Source organism: Struthio camelus, chromosome 1, assembly GCF_040807025.1.
Source record: "Struthio camelus isolate bStrCam1 chromosome 1, bStrCam1.hap1, whole genome shotgun sequence".
NCBI classification, from domain to species: domain Eukaryota; kingdom Metazoa; phylum Chordata; class Aves; order Struthioniformes; family Struthionidae; genus Struthio; species Struthio camelus.
This window is the reverse complement of record NC_090942.1, coordinates 77,521,070-77,538,750: the sequence shown is the minus strand read 5'-3', so window position 1 is coordinate 77,538,750 and position 17,681 is coordinate 77,521,070. Positions and strand designations below refer to the sequence as shown.

Below are 17,681 nucleotides of genomic sequence, written 5' to 3'. Positions count from 1 at the left end.
GCTTCGCCCGACGCTTCACCTCCCCCAAAGCGGGCGCGACTGCGGGCAAAACGCGCGCATGAGATTGCAAAACCTAAACTGGCCATGGGCCGGGGGGGGGGGGGAGTTTAAGAAAAAACAACAATGAATTCCCAGAGTTGGGGAAGAGAAGGAAGAGGCGGGGGGGGGGGGGGGAGAGAGAAAAAAAAAAAAAAAAGGCATCTCCGCAATTTAAAATGCTTTTTTGCCACTCAGGGAAGCGCCCTCCCGGGACCCGCCCGGGGGCGGCTTCCCCGCCGGGGAGGGGCCGTCGGCGGCCGCCGCCGGTGATGCCCGGGCGCAGGGGACGGCGGCGCCGGCGCTGGCTGCTGCGCGGGCGCGGAGCGGCGGCGGCCGCCGCGCGGCGAGGTGAGCGGGGCGCGCAGCGGGGGGGGGGGGCGGGCAGCCCACGCGGGGCCGCTCCCACGCCGTGCCGCGGGTCTGGCGATGGCCCGCTAAGCCTGCTGCGCTTAGGGCTCCTTCGCCTCATCCTACCGAGCCGGGGAGTCGGGGAAATGTTTGTGTGTGTTTTTCCCACCCCCCCCCCCACGGCAAACTTTTCCCGTGAGGGCAACGCGTTGCTCCCCGTCGCGGCGTCAGGCACCGGCTGTTTCGCGGGCAGCTTCCCGGGTGCGGGTTAGAGCCGGCTCGGCTCCTCTCGCCTCGGCCGGGAGGGTGCCGGGTCCGGGCCAGGCGGCCAGGGCTGGCGTCAGCGGGGACCCCGGGCTGGCCCTGAGCTGACTTGATGGACCTACCGTGTGCTGTTACGGTCCTGCAGATAATAGGCCCTACCCGTCCACGCAGACAAGGAGGTCTCCCTTCCGGTGGTGACAAATCATTTGGCCGAGGTTTCTGTAGGGGAGGTTTGTCTTGCACGCCTCCTTAGCTTGCCGAGCGTTCACGCCGCGTAGATACCGGTTTCAGACGGGAGATAGCAAAGGTGCAGGCGAAGGTAGCGGCCGCGTACGCGGGAAGGGAGCCAGGCGCGCGGTGCCCGCGCGTTCAGCGGGACGGCGAAAGGCTGAACGCAACTCGAGAAGGACGCGTCGGGCGCCGAAACCGTGAGTCCAGGTGAATGGCAGCAGCGCAGTGGGAGGAAGAAGAGAAACGGGTCGGATGGGAGGCAGAAACGTGGAAGTCCCCGGGGGGGGGGCTGGCTTGGCTGAGAAGGTGGAAACGCAGCAGGACTGGTGACAGAAGCGAGTGCCATCAGCTGTCGTGCTCCCAGGCAGATGTGCCCTTAAAAGAACGTAAGAGCAGGGATAAGGCTTGGAGGCTCACGACAGACCAGCAGAATTGCTTGCCGTGGCAGGAAGGGGAAGAAAGCCCCCGCAGAAGCAGCACAGGGAAACATGCAGTGCTTGTAACTGTAGTAAGAAGATGCGTTTAGAAGCCCTGGCTAGGAATGGACTACCCCTATTAAAGCATTGGGAAACGTTTCCCGATACGAGAGATTGCTCAAAGTAGACCGGATGTTTCCCAAGCCTGACCGCATCCTAGCTGAAGCTCAGGTGGTTTTGTAATGTGCATATGGGTTGATTGTTCTCAGTAAATACTGTGAAAAATGCTCGGGAAACCTCTGTATGAATTAGAAACAGCATGACTACGAAGTGGTAGGTAAGCAGTGGTATTTTTTGCACTGAAGCAGACAAAAATGATAGTCTTTCATACTGTATTTACGAGTGAAACTGGTTTGTGATCTATTGCTAGCTTATCAACAAGAAAGCAAGAATATCTTGTGATGGGAGAGTGATTGGAGCAGGGTGCCTGTGTTTGCATGGAAGATGCTTTATAGAAGATATTTTATCTGGAATATAGGAAGAAATAGGCACTGAAAGCAGTTGCAAGTCATTTGTTTTCGAAATGCGTTGCTGTGGTTTTCCTGATGTTGGCTTCAACGCCGTTGTCCTGTGGATTGTTAAGGATAATGTTAAAATAATAAGAAAACTAAAATTAGACTTCTGGCAGGGAATTGAAAGACTAGAGAGGTGGGTAGTAATCTAATGAGAGCAAACATGAAAGCTGTACATCTTGAACAAGAGCCTGTTTGCAAATGAAAAGATTCAACGGGAATATTCAGCATCTACAGATGAAGAAAATTTATCAGATGACTTTTTTAACATCCTGCAAGTTAAAGGATGTGATTACTTAATTCTTTAATGGTTTCTAGAAGACTTTGGTGAGGATGGGTGGAGCCTGACACAGGTTCTCACGAGGCCAGTGAGACACTTGGTTAAGAAACCTCGGCAGACAAAAAGGAGTGTTCTGGGTTGGATGTAGTTATGGATGCGGTGGGGGGTCCACTTGTATCTGGAGGCAGCCCTGCTCTTCACAAGCAGAAGGCCTGGTACACCGAAACATTAGTTAGGGTTTAATGCTATCTCAAGTCAGTTGTCAAATTGAATGGAAAGTCCTGGTTTCACCCTCTGTTTCTTGGTTAGTTCTAGTGAAGAAAAGGTGCAGCTGTGAAATCAAAGGCTTGGGAGGATGTCTGCTCTCATGAGATACCCAGGGGGTCTGGCTGATATTTCAACCTTTTGGTTGAACTTGCTAAGGGTTGTGAGGCTAAGCACTGGTGGGGAAAGAAACCCTCTCTTCAAATGGTGACGTGAGCTGCAAGACAAAACTGTAAGCAGGGTCTCGAGGCTCAAACTCCATAGGAGGAGGCAGTGTCTGGAAAGCCACACGTGAAGGCCCTTTTCTGGTTCTCACGCCCCTCATCTGACAACACAGAAACTGTAGTCACCCTTGAAGGCCGGACAGTCTGATGCGAGTTAGTGACAATCCGCCTGTCACGAGCCAGTGTTAGGTGTGTAGTTCAGGTAGCTGCTGGTGGCTATGACCCATGTTTTCTTTCTCCCAGGATTGGGAGAGCCAATCTCCCAGGATTGGCTCTCAAGGCATTGGCTGTGTCCCACTAGACAGCGGCTCTAATGAAGTTTTTCACCCTCAGGGATATCATTGGGCCGAGACCAGAAGTCATGGACTGTGAAAACCTCGGTGTGCAATTTGGTGTTGCCATTGAACTAAGTTAGGTGCGGCTGAAAGAGCGCAGTCTCCTGGCTGCGTGTTCTTGCGCCTCTCTTTGTGCTCGTCTCATCCTGCAGGAGAGCATAACAAGTTCTGCGAGCTAAAGCAGTACGAAAATCAAATCCTTCAACAGCGTGAGCTTTTTGGAGGTTTAGCTTCCTGGGCTGTTGGCTGCAGGGTCAGAGGAGTGTCAAGGATGAGCCTGAGAAGGAAGGGAGTGGGACTGCACGCTTTAGCATCACCTGGCCATTGGTTCAGTTTTGCTGTGTCATCAAATAATACTTTCATCTGGCAAGAAGTACTTATGAGTAGTTTTCGTCTTTAAAAAAGTCTTAATTTTGTTGTATTTGTTAGATTCTTGGTAGAGAGGCAAGGCTCTGTCTGCGAGTCACTGTTGCCATATAAAACCGCACAGATGTGAATATTCCATATATAGAGCTCTGTGAGACCAGATTAGTAGTGTATAGTGTTAAAAAAAAGTCTTGCCATCAGCTTTGTTATGGTTTGGATCAAGTTCCAGTACATGATGGTAGGAGAGACTGGGAACACTCCTGTTTCCTTTTCTGGCAGCTCCCCATTAGATGGGCTGAGCTGTACTATCTTTTAGCTCCCTCAGGCTTGCTCTTTCCATGTTTGTTAAAACTTTGTAGGGCGTCTTCTGGCTTTGAGATCTCTTTTTGTGCTGTCCTCTGAGGTGAGCTTTTTTTCTCCTTTTTAAGGCGCTCCTGCGCAAACAAAGACTTTAAAAAACCCTATTTTAGAATAGGTTTTTGAAATTGCCCAGTAGATTCGCAGATCTTATTTTGGATTGGGCTTTCACTTGGAAACAAGTGTTGTGTTAGCGACTGACTTCTTTGCACATCTCTGCTGGCTTTTCAGTTATCTTATGCCAGGGCTGGTAACTCTGCCCAGCAACTTAAATGAGGGCTGGGGGAACGTCAGATTCTAGCATTATGATTTACTCTTCTGGGAGCAAGGCATACAGTACAACCATGTCACTATTCCTTTTTTTTGGTAAAACAGAAAATGCACACACTGTATGTTTTTTTTCCCCCCAACTCTTTCCAATATAATTACACAAAGCCTCACCCCTGTGTCTTGCACAGATGGGAATGCCTCCCAGTCTTGAATATATTCATCCTTGCAGTGCCTCTGTCAGATAGGAAAGTGCTTCCTCCGTATTCACAGGAGGAAGGTTGTGTTAGAGACAGAAAAGCAAAACCCCAAATCCTTGCAGAAGTTTAGACTTTACAATGATTTCAAATTGGAGGCGAGCTTCTATACTTCGGTTTAAAGTGACCTGTTCCTTGTCCCATAAAAATCCTATTACAGAGCAGCAAAATAAATACAAATCCCCTGAAACTGTGTGTAGTGATCTGCCTTTGGATGATCTTTCCTCTCCAGCGTATCTTTGGATTTTACAGACAAAAACAAAGACAGTGTCATCCAAACTGGTGGAAGAAAAAAACCGCTATATTTATTAGACTTGAAGTGTTTAATCATTAACATACTTTGAAGTGCGCTGTATCTCTTCACTCGTTAATGCTGCTTGGATGCCCGCTTTCGTGAGACAGACCTCACTGCAGAAGAGGACAGCGTTTAAGTGGCCTCTTCCTGTGGTGCAAGACCTGCTCGACAAACCCTTGCGTAACATCTCGGGTAGCAGTGATGTTGGTGATTTGACAGGGTTTGCCCACTTTCTTTCTGACCGGCCTTTCTTCCAACTTTCGTATTATCTCAATCTGCTAATATAATATGTGCATGCCCTCCCAAAAAGCTGCTGCTTTGCTAGCCACATTCCAGTAGCTTCATGAGCTGTGAGGGTTAAAGTACTGCTTAGACTTAAGTTTTGTACGCTCTTTCCAGACCTATTACTTATACAATGAGCGTGGCATGGCTTTGTGCAACCGTGCAGTAATATGAAACTGAATTGAAAGCTGCTGGTGGCAAAGAGCTGTATCAGTTTGCTAGCAAGGTCTGCTGCTGGCGTCTGTCCCTTTGGTCTGTTCGTATTTTCCAGCAGCTTTCCCCAGCCAAATCCTGTGTCGCCTTTTATTCGAACTGTTGACGAGGCTTTGTATGACCTGTTTCCTGAAAGCCAAAAGCTACCAAGTATAAAAACTACTCCTTTCAGTTAAAGATAACGCAAATGCTAAGCTCTACAAAAAGCGTCAGGAAACTGTTCCTGACAGAGGGCTGAATAAGACACTCAGATGCTATTTTGGGGGACGGAGAGATACGGTTCTGATTACACATTGTCGCCGGGTTCCTGGTGGTGGAAGTCCCTCTCGATCCAGTTTTCCCCATAATTCCTGTTACTACCCTTTGCGTCACGCAGTGACGCTACGTCTTTCCTCGCGCCGCCGCCCTCGGCGTTGCTCAGTGCTCCCACTGGTATGAAGTTCTTCACCGCGCCATCCCCCAGGCGCCTTTATTCAGCACGGTGAAGCCCAGCACCTGACGTTACGTGGCGTTAGCCCCCAGCAGCGTGTCAGGGAGCCGCAGGGGCCCAAGGGGGGCCAGGCCAGCGGTCCTTGCTCTGCCCGTCTCGGTTCCCGAAGCGGTGCCCACGGCTGGGCTCGACAGAGCGGGGAGGAAGGTGTGGAGCAGAGCAACGCGGAGGAGGGTGCGCTGGGTTAAAGAAATGAAGGGGATAAGGCCGCTGACGGGAGGAAGAATGGAGGTTTCAAAGTGAGGGGTGTGCTTCAAATTACCACCGGCTTTTTTGTATTCGAAGACAGGGTATATAGCTCATTGGTATTTGATCTGTTATACTTGGCAGCTCCAAGTGCTGGCCAGTTTTGCAGTGCTTAGCACTGGGACTTCGCAGTGTGTGCTGCTGTTGCACCTATCACACGCTGCTAAATCTGAACGCCTGAGTTACCTGATTGTGAAATAGGAGTAGGAATGTCAGAAAGATACCAGGCTTTAGTGCTTTACTCATAAAGCTTCCCTAAGAAATACTCAAGGTTGGCTGAGAGCCTTGCAAGGACATGCAGGCCCTAACAGTTCAATGAGCAATCTAAAGACAAACAACAACTTTTCATAAAGGTAAGAAAAGAATGAATCTCCCTAGGGCTTTTTGGGTAACCCAGGCCTCAGGTCTCCCTGAGCAACAAAGACTTTTGGGCACAAAGACTTTTCTGTGACAAGGAGAACATATCCACCAGAGAGCCCTTCCTCCCCGCATCCCGCATCACACATCCCGTGTCCTGCACCTTGGTGGCTGCACCGTAGAGGTGCTGCTCGCCCCAGAAGAGGGGAAGATCCCTGAAGGGCTTTAGGGAAACCATGGGTCAGCAATGGCTGATTCCACTTCCGCCCTGTATTCATCTGACCAGGCAGTCAGGCCAGCCACGATTTCAATATTAGGAACCTCTGCTCTTGATCTCGTACCTAAATTCTCTGTGTGGATGCTCTGTGCCTGAAGAGCATTGAATTAAATTTCTCGCGGAAGCAAATTAAAAGGTGGAGTATGGGAAGATCTCTTCTGTAACGCGTTCCCATTTTCTGGGCAAAATTGCATTTTTAAAAGCCATATATTCAAGGAGGTTCAGTGTGATCCAGATGTGCATTGGTTGTGTGGATGTGAGCTAATTTGTGAGTACAAATAAAAGTAGGCAAAAGTGAACAGAATCAAATGCACTGGTTATCTCCTGGTGTTTTATATGCACAGTACTAGCAGTTAGGGAAGCCTTAATAGCTGAAAAACCTTAACTTGGATTTAATTGGTTTAAAAGGCACAGGCATTTTAAATATGTTAACTACAGTACCCGGTGCCTGCTTTTGAAAGGCCACCGTATTTTCCTGTTAGGCTGTGATGAGGTGAATGACTTCTCACAAGTTGACGTGTGGTGTTTGCTTTCACAGAGTCTGTAGCATGGGGGCAGGAAGCAACAAACACAGCCGCCAACCTGAGGCCTTAGTCCCACTTTGTGCTGTAGATTGCCGATTTATCCCATGTATTTCTAGAGGCCGTATACTCTACGGTCTAGACTATATGGTAGAGACTATGGACTATAGCTCTCTGCAGCGCGTAGCTCAGAAAGTTATCTATTCTTGGCAAAAGTGCTAAATTTTAAGCAGCAAAGAAATAAAAGCTGGAAGGACAGCGCAGAGCAGAGTTTTGGCCCTCAGATGGAACGACGTTGCTTTGACGCTGCGCTGTGTATTTGTTTTTTTTTTCTTGTTTTGTTTTAGATCAAAGCTTTGCAAGCCTTAATTTTCCTTTGTGTTTGAAAGCAAGGAAATGTATTTCTGTAGCTGCTCTGAAGCATAGTGCCTGGGACCTGATTTACAGAAAACCTTCAGCAGCTCCTTTTCATTATACTTAAGGGTGCCTTAACACGAAAGTGCTGTGAATCAAGCCCGATGCTTATTCTAAATTCCCTTAGCTCCAGAGTCAAGCTTGATATATTTGGGTGCACCAAATGGTACTAAAGGCCGACCTTGGCAATCCTCCTTTGATACTAGGTTTTAAGGCTTTATCCTTGCGACTTCTGCTTCCAGCTGCCTTTGGAGGTAAAGATACAGGTCTGTCCCCTGAAAACTTGTCAGGGCTTTCCGAGGAAAAGCAAAGCAACAGCTAAAACCTGTAAGCGGAGAGAAAAGGAACTATGGATTTGGCCTCCTCCGTTAAGCAGCAGCAAAACACCAGGCTGTGAAGTCTGTGAATCTTTTGTTCATCTGGGAAGACATGCTGGACTCAACATTAGGGAACGTATTTAACAAAGCATTTAAACCCACCACTTTAACCGACCTGTCTAGACAAGCATTAGACTTCTGTTATATCACCTGGAGTGAATTACAGCCCTGTTAGCTTTGTGGAAGCACTCGACTGGCATCCTCCATGCCTTGCTCAGCAAGCAGGGTATTGCTTCAGCTATCCTTAACTAGGCATCGTGGCTGAAAACGGAGGAGGTACCCAGCAGCGCGTGAAGTACACTTGGTAGAGCGGATGTTGTGACTGATGCTGCGATGTGGCACATCATCCTGCAGAGAAAGTACTGTGCTAAGGGTATTTTAAAATAACAGCAAGTTCATTCCCCGGGTGTCTGCCCACTTTCATAACAATACCAGCCAGAAATGGGTTGCTTTCAGGCAAAAACGCACAGTCTCAACTTTTAAAAGTCCAGGATACAGTAAACAAACTCAACAGATCTGTCCCCAGCCCTATGGGTAACTGCAGTTTGGTCTCTGTGGAGGAGGACCTGGCTCTTGACTCCAGCTGCTAGGTCATCTTGCGTTGCCCCAGTGAAGTCGTAAAGCACCTCTTTCTGACCAGGTCAGGAAACTCCCTTGCTCAGAACTTACTAAAGTTGTCTTTGCTCGTGAGTCACAAAACACCTCTGAACTCAAAGCTTAAGTGAATTTTAAGCAAATGCACACGCATGCTTCCGTTGGTATGGCAGTCATGTCTGTGCTTACGGCAATTTCCTTATCCGGGGGACTTACTAGACGGGACATCAGTGGTGTATCACCATCAGCCATCCCACAGCTGCCGCCGTGCCAGATTCCGGCAGACACGATCGGAAGAAACGGAGCTTTTACTCTAGCGCTAAAGGTGCTTGCAGGGCTCTGGGAGGAGCCTGTGATTTCCCTGGTGCTTCGCTATTGCTGCTGGAACAGCTGTTGTAAGCTGCTGCATCTATTTACTGCCTGTGATATTACTCTTCTGTTCAGCTGCTGAGTATCGTTAATGGAAAACAAAATGGGGGAGCAACAGTGTTCTTTCCTAAATACCCTCTTTCAGTTGTCCAAAGATTTATGCTGCAGTTGAGCTGTTCTCTGGAAGCTAAACCAGCACAAAACTTCCTTTTTACTTCGTAGGGTGAATTTTCTGCCTTAGATTCCTGAATTCATTCCCGTTTTGCTGGAGATTTCTCCTTACTTTGGTTGCAACACAAAACCTTGCTCTCCAGCAAAGGGTGTACAAATGGGATGGCAGTGCTAGAAGGTCTCCTTACTCTCCTGCTTGCCTGCCAGAGGGTCAGATATTGATCTGGCATGTGCTAAGGATATATTTAGTGTATTCTGATGACAGGCTTGAGCAATTATTGAGTGAGTTCTCTGTAAAATGAAGCCCTCACTAAAGTGATAGAAAGCCTTTTGCGTTGCAAGCGTGTAAATGACAATGTATCACTTACGGTCTCTCATTTTCTCTGTTTGAAGACTTTCCATTGTACGGGGAGCATCTGGAAGCAGATGTTCCCACAAAGAGAAACAAATACACTTGGGAAGGAGCCTCTCAGGGGGTCAGTGACCTTGACCACCTAACATGTTTTCAAATATGGCTGTTTTTGTTTGCACTAGGTAGTGAAGGACTGTTCAACAGCTAAAAAGCTGAAATGCCTTAGTAGCGTATTTCTGCTGTGTAGAAAGAAAAACAATAAAGCTAGGGACTGGCCTGTATTTGAACATTACAAAGTGTGCTGCATTGGGCATAAAAGATAGGGTTTCAGTAGCAGGGTGCTGCAGAAGTGCCCTGCGTAGGAGGAGGCCATGAACTGCCAGTTCCAGCCAGCTCTGAAACAGATGGCAGCAACCCATTGTGTGCCAAAATTTCAGCCACTCGGAGAAGCGTATGGTACCTCTGCTCAAACATACTTAAGAAAGAGTGGTTGCCACTAGGGAGACAGGGGACACAAAAAGGAGACATATGAGAAGAGACACGAAAGGACATACATGAGGCTACATGGGAGGATGCACGTGAAGGCATTAAAAAAGGAGACACAAAAAGGTGACATGGGGCAGGCGGGACGTGAGAGGAGATGTGCGTGAGGAGGATGTGAGGAGATAATGCAAGGACATACAAAAGGAGACACGTGAGGAGATATGTGAAGAGAAGCGTCTGGAGAAAAGGAGGGAAGTGGAGGAGGCACGTGGCAGGGATGTTGTTGGAGACGCAGCTGGAGACACGCTCTTGCCGGGAGGCGCTCCATGCCAGGAGGTATACCTCTGAGGGACACCCTCACCAGGGTGGGGACATTCCCAAAGGACTACGACCGATGCTGGGACAAGGACACCCTTGAGGGGCTGTGTGGGCGACCCATGCTGGAGCAGGGACCCCTCCTGGGGGACTGCAGCCCATGGAGAGCCCACGCTGGAGCAGGTACAGCCCTGAAGAGCTGCAGCCCGTGGAGGAGCCCATGCTGGAGCAAAGGAGCAGTAAGAAGCAAGGAGCAGTGGAAGAAAAGTAAGAAGCAAGTGGCAGCAGAAAGAAACCATTACGCACCGATCCCAACCTCCTATGCCACCTGTCACCTCACCGAAGAAACTGGGAGGGACTGTGTGTAACACATGGCAAACATAGGGGTAGCTGAGCCTGGGAAGGGGGATGAGAGGCGTTGGACTGAGGTTGTACCTGGGGAAGGAGGAGGATGGGTGTTTTCCTGAGAGTTTGTTTAATTCTTTGTCTTCTTGTTTTCTCAATACCTATGTCAGTAATTAAAGGTTAATGGTAACTGGTAATAAATTAAGTGGGATTCCCTGAGCCGAGACTGTTCTGCCCCTTCCAGCGCACTCATTACGCTTTGATGTGAGTTTAGTTTTAGCTAGGACATGGCCAAACAGTACCAACCCCATGTGGGTATAGTCTTCTGGGTAGAATTTCGCTTCTCCGCATGTGCGGGCAGTAGCTGGCACACCCCCGAGGCGCTGTGCCTGCACTGTGGCGTTTCACAAAGCACAGCTTTCTGGAGGAGGGCCAGGCGCAGCTGGCTGCACGTACGAGGAGCTGGGATCTTTGAACAACCAGGTTGTGTGAGCAAAAGCTGCAGTATAGGTGCAGTCTTATTTGCGGACCCTCGTATTTGGGCTATTAACATTTCCTTGTGGGGCAGGACTGAAGTTAACTATTGCTGTTGAAGTGCTGGTTTTGGAAGATGGAGTTGTAGGTATAGCTGCCTCTTCCCCCAGTCCCAAGCTGTTTGCTGGTGCGGTGCTACCAGCCTAGCAGTAGCTATCCCGAGTGCCCCAGGTGTAATATGGTGAAAAATCTCCCTCCCTCTCTCGCTTGCTCCTCTTCCTTACAAGCATAAGTAGACTCATAGAAAAGAGCCAGAACCGGAGAGGAGAGGGAAGAGTCTTGCCGTTTCTTTCCACAACAGGGAAAGAAAGCCTGTTTTCCTTTGACAGTCTCACGGGAAGCAAAGGATACAGAGAGGAAGGGGAGCCAAGCTGGTCCCAAGCGCTCTGGTGCCTGGTGCTGTCAGGTGGATGGTGTGTCATTTCCTACAGGTAGCGGTCAAAAGATGTGTCGAAAGGTCACAGGATTACGGACATGGCTTTTGTTCAGATGGAGGAAGAACTGAGAGATGGACCACAAAAGTTTTTTTTTTTCCCCCCTCACTGAAATATGGTTAATCTAAAATGGAAAATTCTGTTCTGTTATTAAGCGGACCTGTAGCTCTCTGTAGCAGGCGTAATGTAGCTCTCTATTACGTTCTGTACATTTTTAGTTTGTCTCATAAAACTCTTCTAATTTTACTGTTGGATTATATTGATTTTATTTCTTTTAAAATCTCCAAATTGTACCACAAGGGAAACAGGGGTTAAGGCAAGGAAGACGTTAAAATGTTTTGCATCTCTCAGGCAATTTCATATCAATATTTTTTTTTCTTTAGAGAGCGTATTCTTTGTGAAACTTTACTGTTTTTCATTATTAAAAGCCTAGCGCCACTTAGACTGTGCAGGCTCTGAGGAAGGCATTGGTGCGTCAGGCACAGCTCCCTTCGATTAGACCGTGCGTTGCAGGAGCCTGACGCACCTTATTTCAGGCTGTTACAGAGCAGTTGGACTTTCTGGGAGCTAAATTCAGCTCTGCTCTTCCATCTGCTGCAACATATCTCTTTATGGTAAATCTACACTTTGGACTTGAGGGAACTAAACTTGGTGGCTGGCCAGAGCATTCACGCAAGGCTGGTAAGAGCAGAAATAGCACTGTGAATCCCAGGCTGACTGCCTGACAGGAGGGTATATAGGCGTCCTCCTACGCTTGAGCACGCTGCTGGAGAAGGCTGGCTCTGGGGGTGGGATGGGTGGGCAAGTGGGTGAAGGTGTCTCTTAAAGACCAAAGCACTGCTGTACTGAAGGATTAACAATGATAATGTCTGTTTCTCTTTCATAGAGTGTGGTTTCAAATGGTGAAAGAAGGAAAAATGGGCTTTTTCAGTGCAGGAAAGTGTTAAGTATTTTAAGCGTAGAGGCCTAAATATAAAATGAAGAGCACTGGCAAGAACTGAGGTGCAGTGTGAAGCAACATAGTAAACACTATCATGTTGTGGAGCTTTGTAGCAAGACATGGGACACAGATTAGTTATCGAGGAATAAATGGAAGGGAAAGAAGTACCAGTCCGTGTTTCTAGGAGCTGAGGCCTCTTGACAGGAAGAGATGGCAGCGCTGGGATTTTAGATGAGTGTTCAGTTTTGGGGAAGGATGGGTGGTTCTCCTTTTGGGACACAAACATCTCAAAAGCAGCTGTTCCGTGCATTGTCCGGTGCCAAAGATCTAAGACTGTTAGTGTGGCAGCAAACTGGAGGACAAAGAAGAATCCAAATTCATTGTCTCCAGGATTATTCTTGTATCTGTCTAATTTGAAAATAGTGGCCTGATGAAGGTAAAATGGGACAACCGCTGTATTTGCTTACCAGTGACAAGTAGAGTATACGTCCAGGGAAGCGAGGGTCAGTCTTGGTTTGTGCTAAACAGGAGAGGCTTGTCCTTGTTTTGCGTTGGAGGGAGAGCAATCTGAGCATGGGCTGTGGTTTCCGATGAGGGCCTGCCGGCCCTGTGACAAGACGGAGAAGCCAGGAGGCTGCTGTTGAAATGACCAAAGGGGACGACTGAAGCATGCTGGGATGGGGGGGAGTAAGGCGAGTTCAGCACGCGGGTACTGCCGTAGTCGGGTACTGTGGCTAGTGGTGCGTTGCCTTGCGTGTCAATGTCACTGTCTTTTTCTTCTCTCCTGCCCTTCAGATCACGACATTTGTCTTGGGAGAGCAGGCTCCGACGGGAGCGAGGATGCTCAGGATGCCCAGCTGCCTGCTAAAACTCACCAGAGTGATGCTGAACCACAGGCTGGGGGCCCTGTTTATCATCGCCTTTAAGTTCTTGTCCTTTGCCTCCATCCTGTTGTACTGGAGAATCACGGAGGACCCAAAGGGCAGGGGCCAGGTCTACAGCTTGCCTATTGAGATCCGCTGTGCTCGCTCTGTGCCGTCTCCTCCCCGTGCCACTGCTGGCCCCCCTCCTCCCCCAGGGGACGTGTTTTTTGTGGAAACCTCGGAGCGAACCAACCCAAATTACCTGTTCATGTGCTCCGTGGAATCGGCAGCCCGGACACACCCTGGGACGAGGGTTGTGGTGCTCATGAAAGGCTTGGCAAACAGAAACGCCTCTCTACCCAACCACTGGGGCTTCTCATTACTGAGCTGCTTCCCCAATGTGGAAATCCGTCCCCTGGACTTGCAGGAGCTTTTCTCTGGGACTCCCCTTGCAGAGTGGTATTTGCAGGCTCAGCAGCGCTGGGAGCCTTATTTCTTACCCATCCTGTCTGACGCCTGCAGAATTGCCATCATGTGGAAATTTGGTGGCATCTACCTGGACACGGACTTCATTGTGCTTAAGAACTTAAAGAACCTCACCAATGTGCTTGGCACCCAGTCCAAGTATGTGCTGAATGGGGCCTTCTTGTCCTTCAAGCCCAAGCACAAGTTCATGGAGCTTTGCATGCAGGACTTTGTGGAGAACTACAACAGCTGGATCTGGGGGCATCAGGGCCCACAGCTCCTAACACGTGTCTTCAAGAAGTGGTGCTCCATCAGGAGTCTTAGGAGCAGTAGGAGCTGCAAAGGGGTGAGTGCTCTGCCACGGGAGGCTTTTTATCCCATCCGGTGGCAGGACTGGAAAAAGTACTTTGAAGTGGTCAGCTCCTCAGAGCTTCAGCACCTCTTCAAGAACACCTATGCGGTTCATGTATGGAACAAGAAGAGCCAAGGGACGAGGCTAGAGATCACATCCAAGGCTTTGCTGGCTCAGCTACATTCTCACTTCTGCCCTGCCACGTATGACATCATGAAGAAGGATGCTGGACGGCAGTGACTCAGGGGTTCAGCTAAGGATCATCACCTTGGAGCCTCAACCTTCCAGCTGTTCCAGCACAAATGAACCTTCTTGTGAACTGAGGCGGTGTGAGTTGAGAATAAAAGCCATTTGCATGGGGCAGAGGTGGAGCCCATAGTTGCAACCGACATACGTGCCGCGCTCTGTCTCGACTTTAACTGCCTGGCGGCAGCATTTTATTTCTGTGCAGGACCTTTCTGCTGCTCTGCTTTGTCGGATAGAGGCGTCTCAAGAGGGTAGTGAGGCCTGGGCCACTTGTGGCAGCCTCTCTCAGCCTTTGGGCAGGATTAAAGCCCCTTTCTGTGGCTGTAAACCCGGAAGGAGCCTTTGCAGAAATGCTCATCTCAGCCTCTGTCACTGATCAACTCTCAGGACTTCTCAAGGGCAGGCTCAAAGCAATGAAGGGGTGGGAGAGCAGAGAACAGGCGCTACGGAGGGAGTTAAAGATGTGCTAGAGAAGGTGGACTGAGAAAAATGAGGGGGAAGATGAAGAAGAACAAAAGGGGATGTGGCTAAAGCAACTCTTTTTTTTGTTTCTCTTCAGTTCCCTTCCCTTCTGAAGACCGTTTGGCGGAGGGGAGTTCCTCGTGCCCAGTTTGAAGAGGGTGCAGGATGCCAGAGTCTCTGCCTAGCATTGCAGATCTAAAGACCTGCTTGAAAATTTGGAGTATGTCAGAACTTGAGGATTTGGCTCATCAATTTGCAGGAACTTATGGCAGCAGCGTTTTATTTTGTAGTGGTGGTGAATTAACACCCTGTAAGGAGCAGGAGAGTTCATCCGAATCACACCTTAAATTGCACCCAACTCAGGAAGAGTTGAACTGTCTTTTACACTGGGTTTGTCTGCGTGACCAAATGCCCGTAACTGTGTCTAAGCTGCACCAGAGCTTTCAGCACTTGGACTGACCCCAGAGGGATGAGATGATATTTCCAGGTATTTGCAAGGATAGAGAGAGCTTGGTAGGGACCCTGTGCTAGCTACATTCAAGTTCGGGCACTGAGTTATTTATGGAGGACCTCTTCAAGTAGCCTGGAGCACTCCTGCAATTCCTGCACTCTCCAGGAGTACAGATCTCTCCTGGGAGTTCTCAAGAAGGGCAATGGAAAGCTTTATTCTTTTTCCCCAAGTATATTCCTGAACCGTGATGGAGAAAGTTAACTTATCTCTCTTACAGTCCTCTTGTGCCTTTGGGGGTTCCCACCACAAAGGCAAGTCTGTTGTACAAACTGTGGGAGAAACTCTGTCCCTTCCTTTAGTGCCCAAAGGGACGTACTGGTGTTCTTACAGTTCTTTGTTTGAAAATGATGAAGAAAGAGAAGTGATAAGCGAGAGTAAGGCAGAGGCTAGCAGCCTTGGCCCATCTGTACCCCACCACAGTCTAAGGGGGGATTGCTGAGGAATGTGAGCTTGGCACTGCCATGAGGTTGACGTGGATGAGCAGAGCATCAGCCATCCCCTCTCCTACACTGCTCAGAGATGATAATCTCACTGCAAAATCTTTTCTGCCTTCAGAGTGTGAGTCTTCGTACCCCTAGGAACAGCTGTGGGATGGTCCAGTGGCCCCTTTGATGACCAGGCATTGGTCAGCTCTCCAGTGTCACCTGTTCCTGAAGCAAGAGCTCTTTCAGTGGTGCTTCCTGCAAGTCCTCCAAGTGTGACTCAGATGATTTCTAGGACTGCAGTTTTCTCAGGCTTGTTTCCCTCTCTGTTCTGTTTCCTATCACATAGAAGCAATGTGAGGTTTGCTCAGCTTAGCCAAGCCAACAGGCAAAAAAGTAGATGTCTGTGCATGCAAGGACAAAATCTCTCTGTGTGTCTCAGGTTTATTTCCCTCTTCTTAGATGACAAAAATAATAAAGCCAAATTGCCTGTCACTTTTAGAAAACAATTCCCTGTCCCGCAGGGGACAGGGCTGTGGGTGCTTAGGAGAGCTTGCACCACTTTTTTTTTTTTTTTTTGGTAAGTTGAGCTAGCTGGTATTGACCAAAGGCCAGTGCTGCTTGACTGGAAGTTATCCACCTGTGAGTTGTGCAGGGCGGACACTCGGTGCACAAGCAGCTACCCTGGAATAGGGAAGGTGCTGGGAACCACTGCCCCCACAACTCCTTTGCACCACATCTGTGCACGTGTGTAGTGCTTGTCCTTAGTTTTGCCCTGCTTTATGCTGTATCCTGGAGATAATTGGGATCTTGAACATCTGCAGCTCTCCCAACACTGAGCATTGTTAAGAACCAAGACTTTGTGGGGAAACAGCAAATCTTCCTGACCATCTAAGTGTGCTTCACCACACTATATGGTAAAAATGGATACTGTTTTCACTGTGTAGTCTTACTGTTGCTACTCTCTGTCTTTTTCACTGCTTTCTTTAGAAGCAGCTGCAAAACTGTCAGCCCTGACCTGGTGTGTAGTCAATGGGGCATGGTTTCTCTTTCTGCTGCTTCCTTCTGTTTTGGGACTTGTGCTGGCTAAACGACAGAAATCTCGGCAAGCTAGGAATCCCTGCCGGGGATGGTGAAGTGACGGTCGGTGATTGTAAAGGCATAATAACAGGAAATTTTATTGTGGCAATACCATGAACTGATTACAGAAGTGTTTGGGACCCACTTCAATGAATATCTGGCTTGATATACCACTGCTTATTCTAAGAAAGTGCCTTTTTGCATGTTTGTACTGTTTTTCTGTTGTTGTTGTTGTTGTTGTTTTTTTTCCCGGAGAGTCAGTATTCAGAGGTTTGATAAGGGGAGGATCAAACCAAAGCAGCCTGTGGCCTTTTTCCCTTTGCCTTGTGTGAGAAAAATAAATGCTGTTTTTTCCTATTTCTTCTTTCTACTAAGATATTCCATTTTGTTCTGCGAGGCGTTGGTGGCAGCTCTGAACAATCTGCTAGTTATTATGCAGAAAACTGTTGTGAAGTTGTGTCCTCAAGTGACTCAGTAAAATTAGGAGTGTGCAAAGAACTTGGGGTGAGTTTGACATAAGCACAGGTGGCTTTGGGGGCCCTGGGTACCCGGGACTTGGGGGGATGGTGCAAGGAAAAGCACAGTTCTGGTTCCTAGTCCAACCAGGTGTCACCCCATCCGTCGCAAGCAGCTGTCTATCTAAAGTGAGCCATTTTGGTCTCACTCGGAAGATTTGGATGTTGTGGAATAGGAAACTCCATGAGTGATTGTGTTGCTTTTTACTCTGGGCGATGGACTAGACCTCCCCCTGGGTAGTGACAGTGCCTGTGCTCCTGTAGACCTAAAAGTGGAAAACTTGTACTGCTGCTATCTTTTCTTCCGCCTCCTCTTCAGAGCTTGGTCTAAAAGCCCTGGAGCCCAGGGGAGCATTTTGAGAGGCCGTGAAAGAACCAGTAGGCTCTGGTGTACAGAGGAGTTTTCTTGTGACACCCCCCCCCCCCCCCCCCTTAGGACAAGAGGCAGGGAAGCAGCTTTCCCTTGAGGTATACAAATATTAAACCATTTGTACAACCACTAACTGCCTGTGCTTTCTTCATTGCCGACATGCACA

The 17,681-nt window shown here is 48.8% G+C and overlaps 1 protein-coding gene across 7 annotated transcripts; it reads left to right on the top strand.

Moving 5' to 3' along the window:
- The first annotated feature begins 322 nt into the window (after positions 1-322).
- A4GALT (alpha 1,4-galactosyltransferase (P1PK blood group)) lies at positions 323-17,134 on the top strand. Of its 7 annotated transcripts, none has more exons than XR_011142233.1 (3): positions 323-387; positions 13,025-14,238; positions 14,715-17,134. XR_011142233.1 is itself a non-coding variant. In XM_068950671.1 (3 exons), exons 2-3 carry the CDS (start codon positions 13,070-13,072, stop codon positions 14,814-14,816), a joined length of 936 nt encoding a protein of 311 aa, XP_068806772.1. In that variant the 5' UTR covers positions 951-1,089; positions 13,025-13,069; the 3' UTR covers positions 14,817-17,134. The 7 variants fall into 7 exon arrangements, 5 of the variants coding, with proteins under 5 accessions (XP_068806736.1, XP_068806772.1, XP_068806727.1 ...); XR_011142232.1 differs by lacking the exon at positions 323-387 and adding an exon at positions 951-1,089; XM_068950671.1 differs by lacking the exon at positions 323-387 and adding an exon at positions 951-1,089 and having other exon boundaries at positions 13,025-13,903.
- The last annotated feature ends 547 nt before the right edge of the window (positions 17,135-17,681 follow it).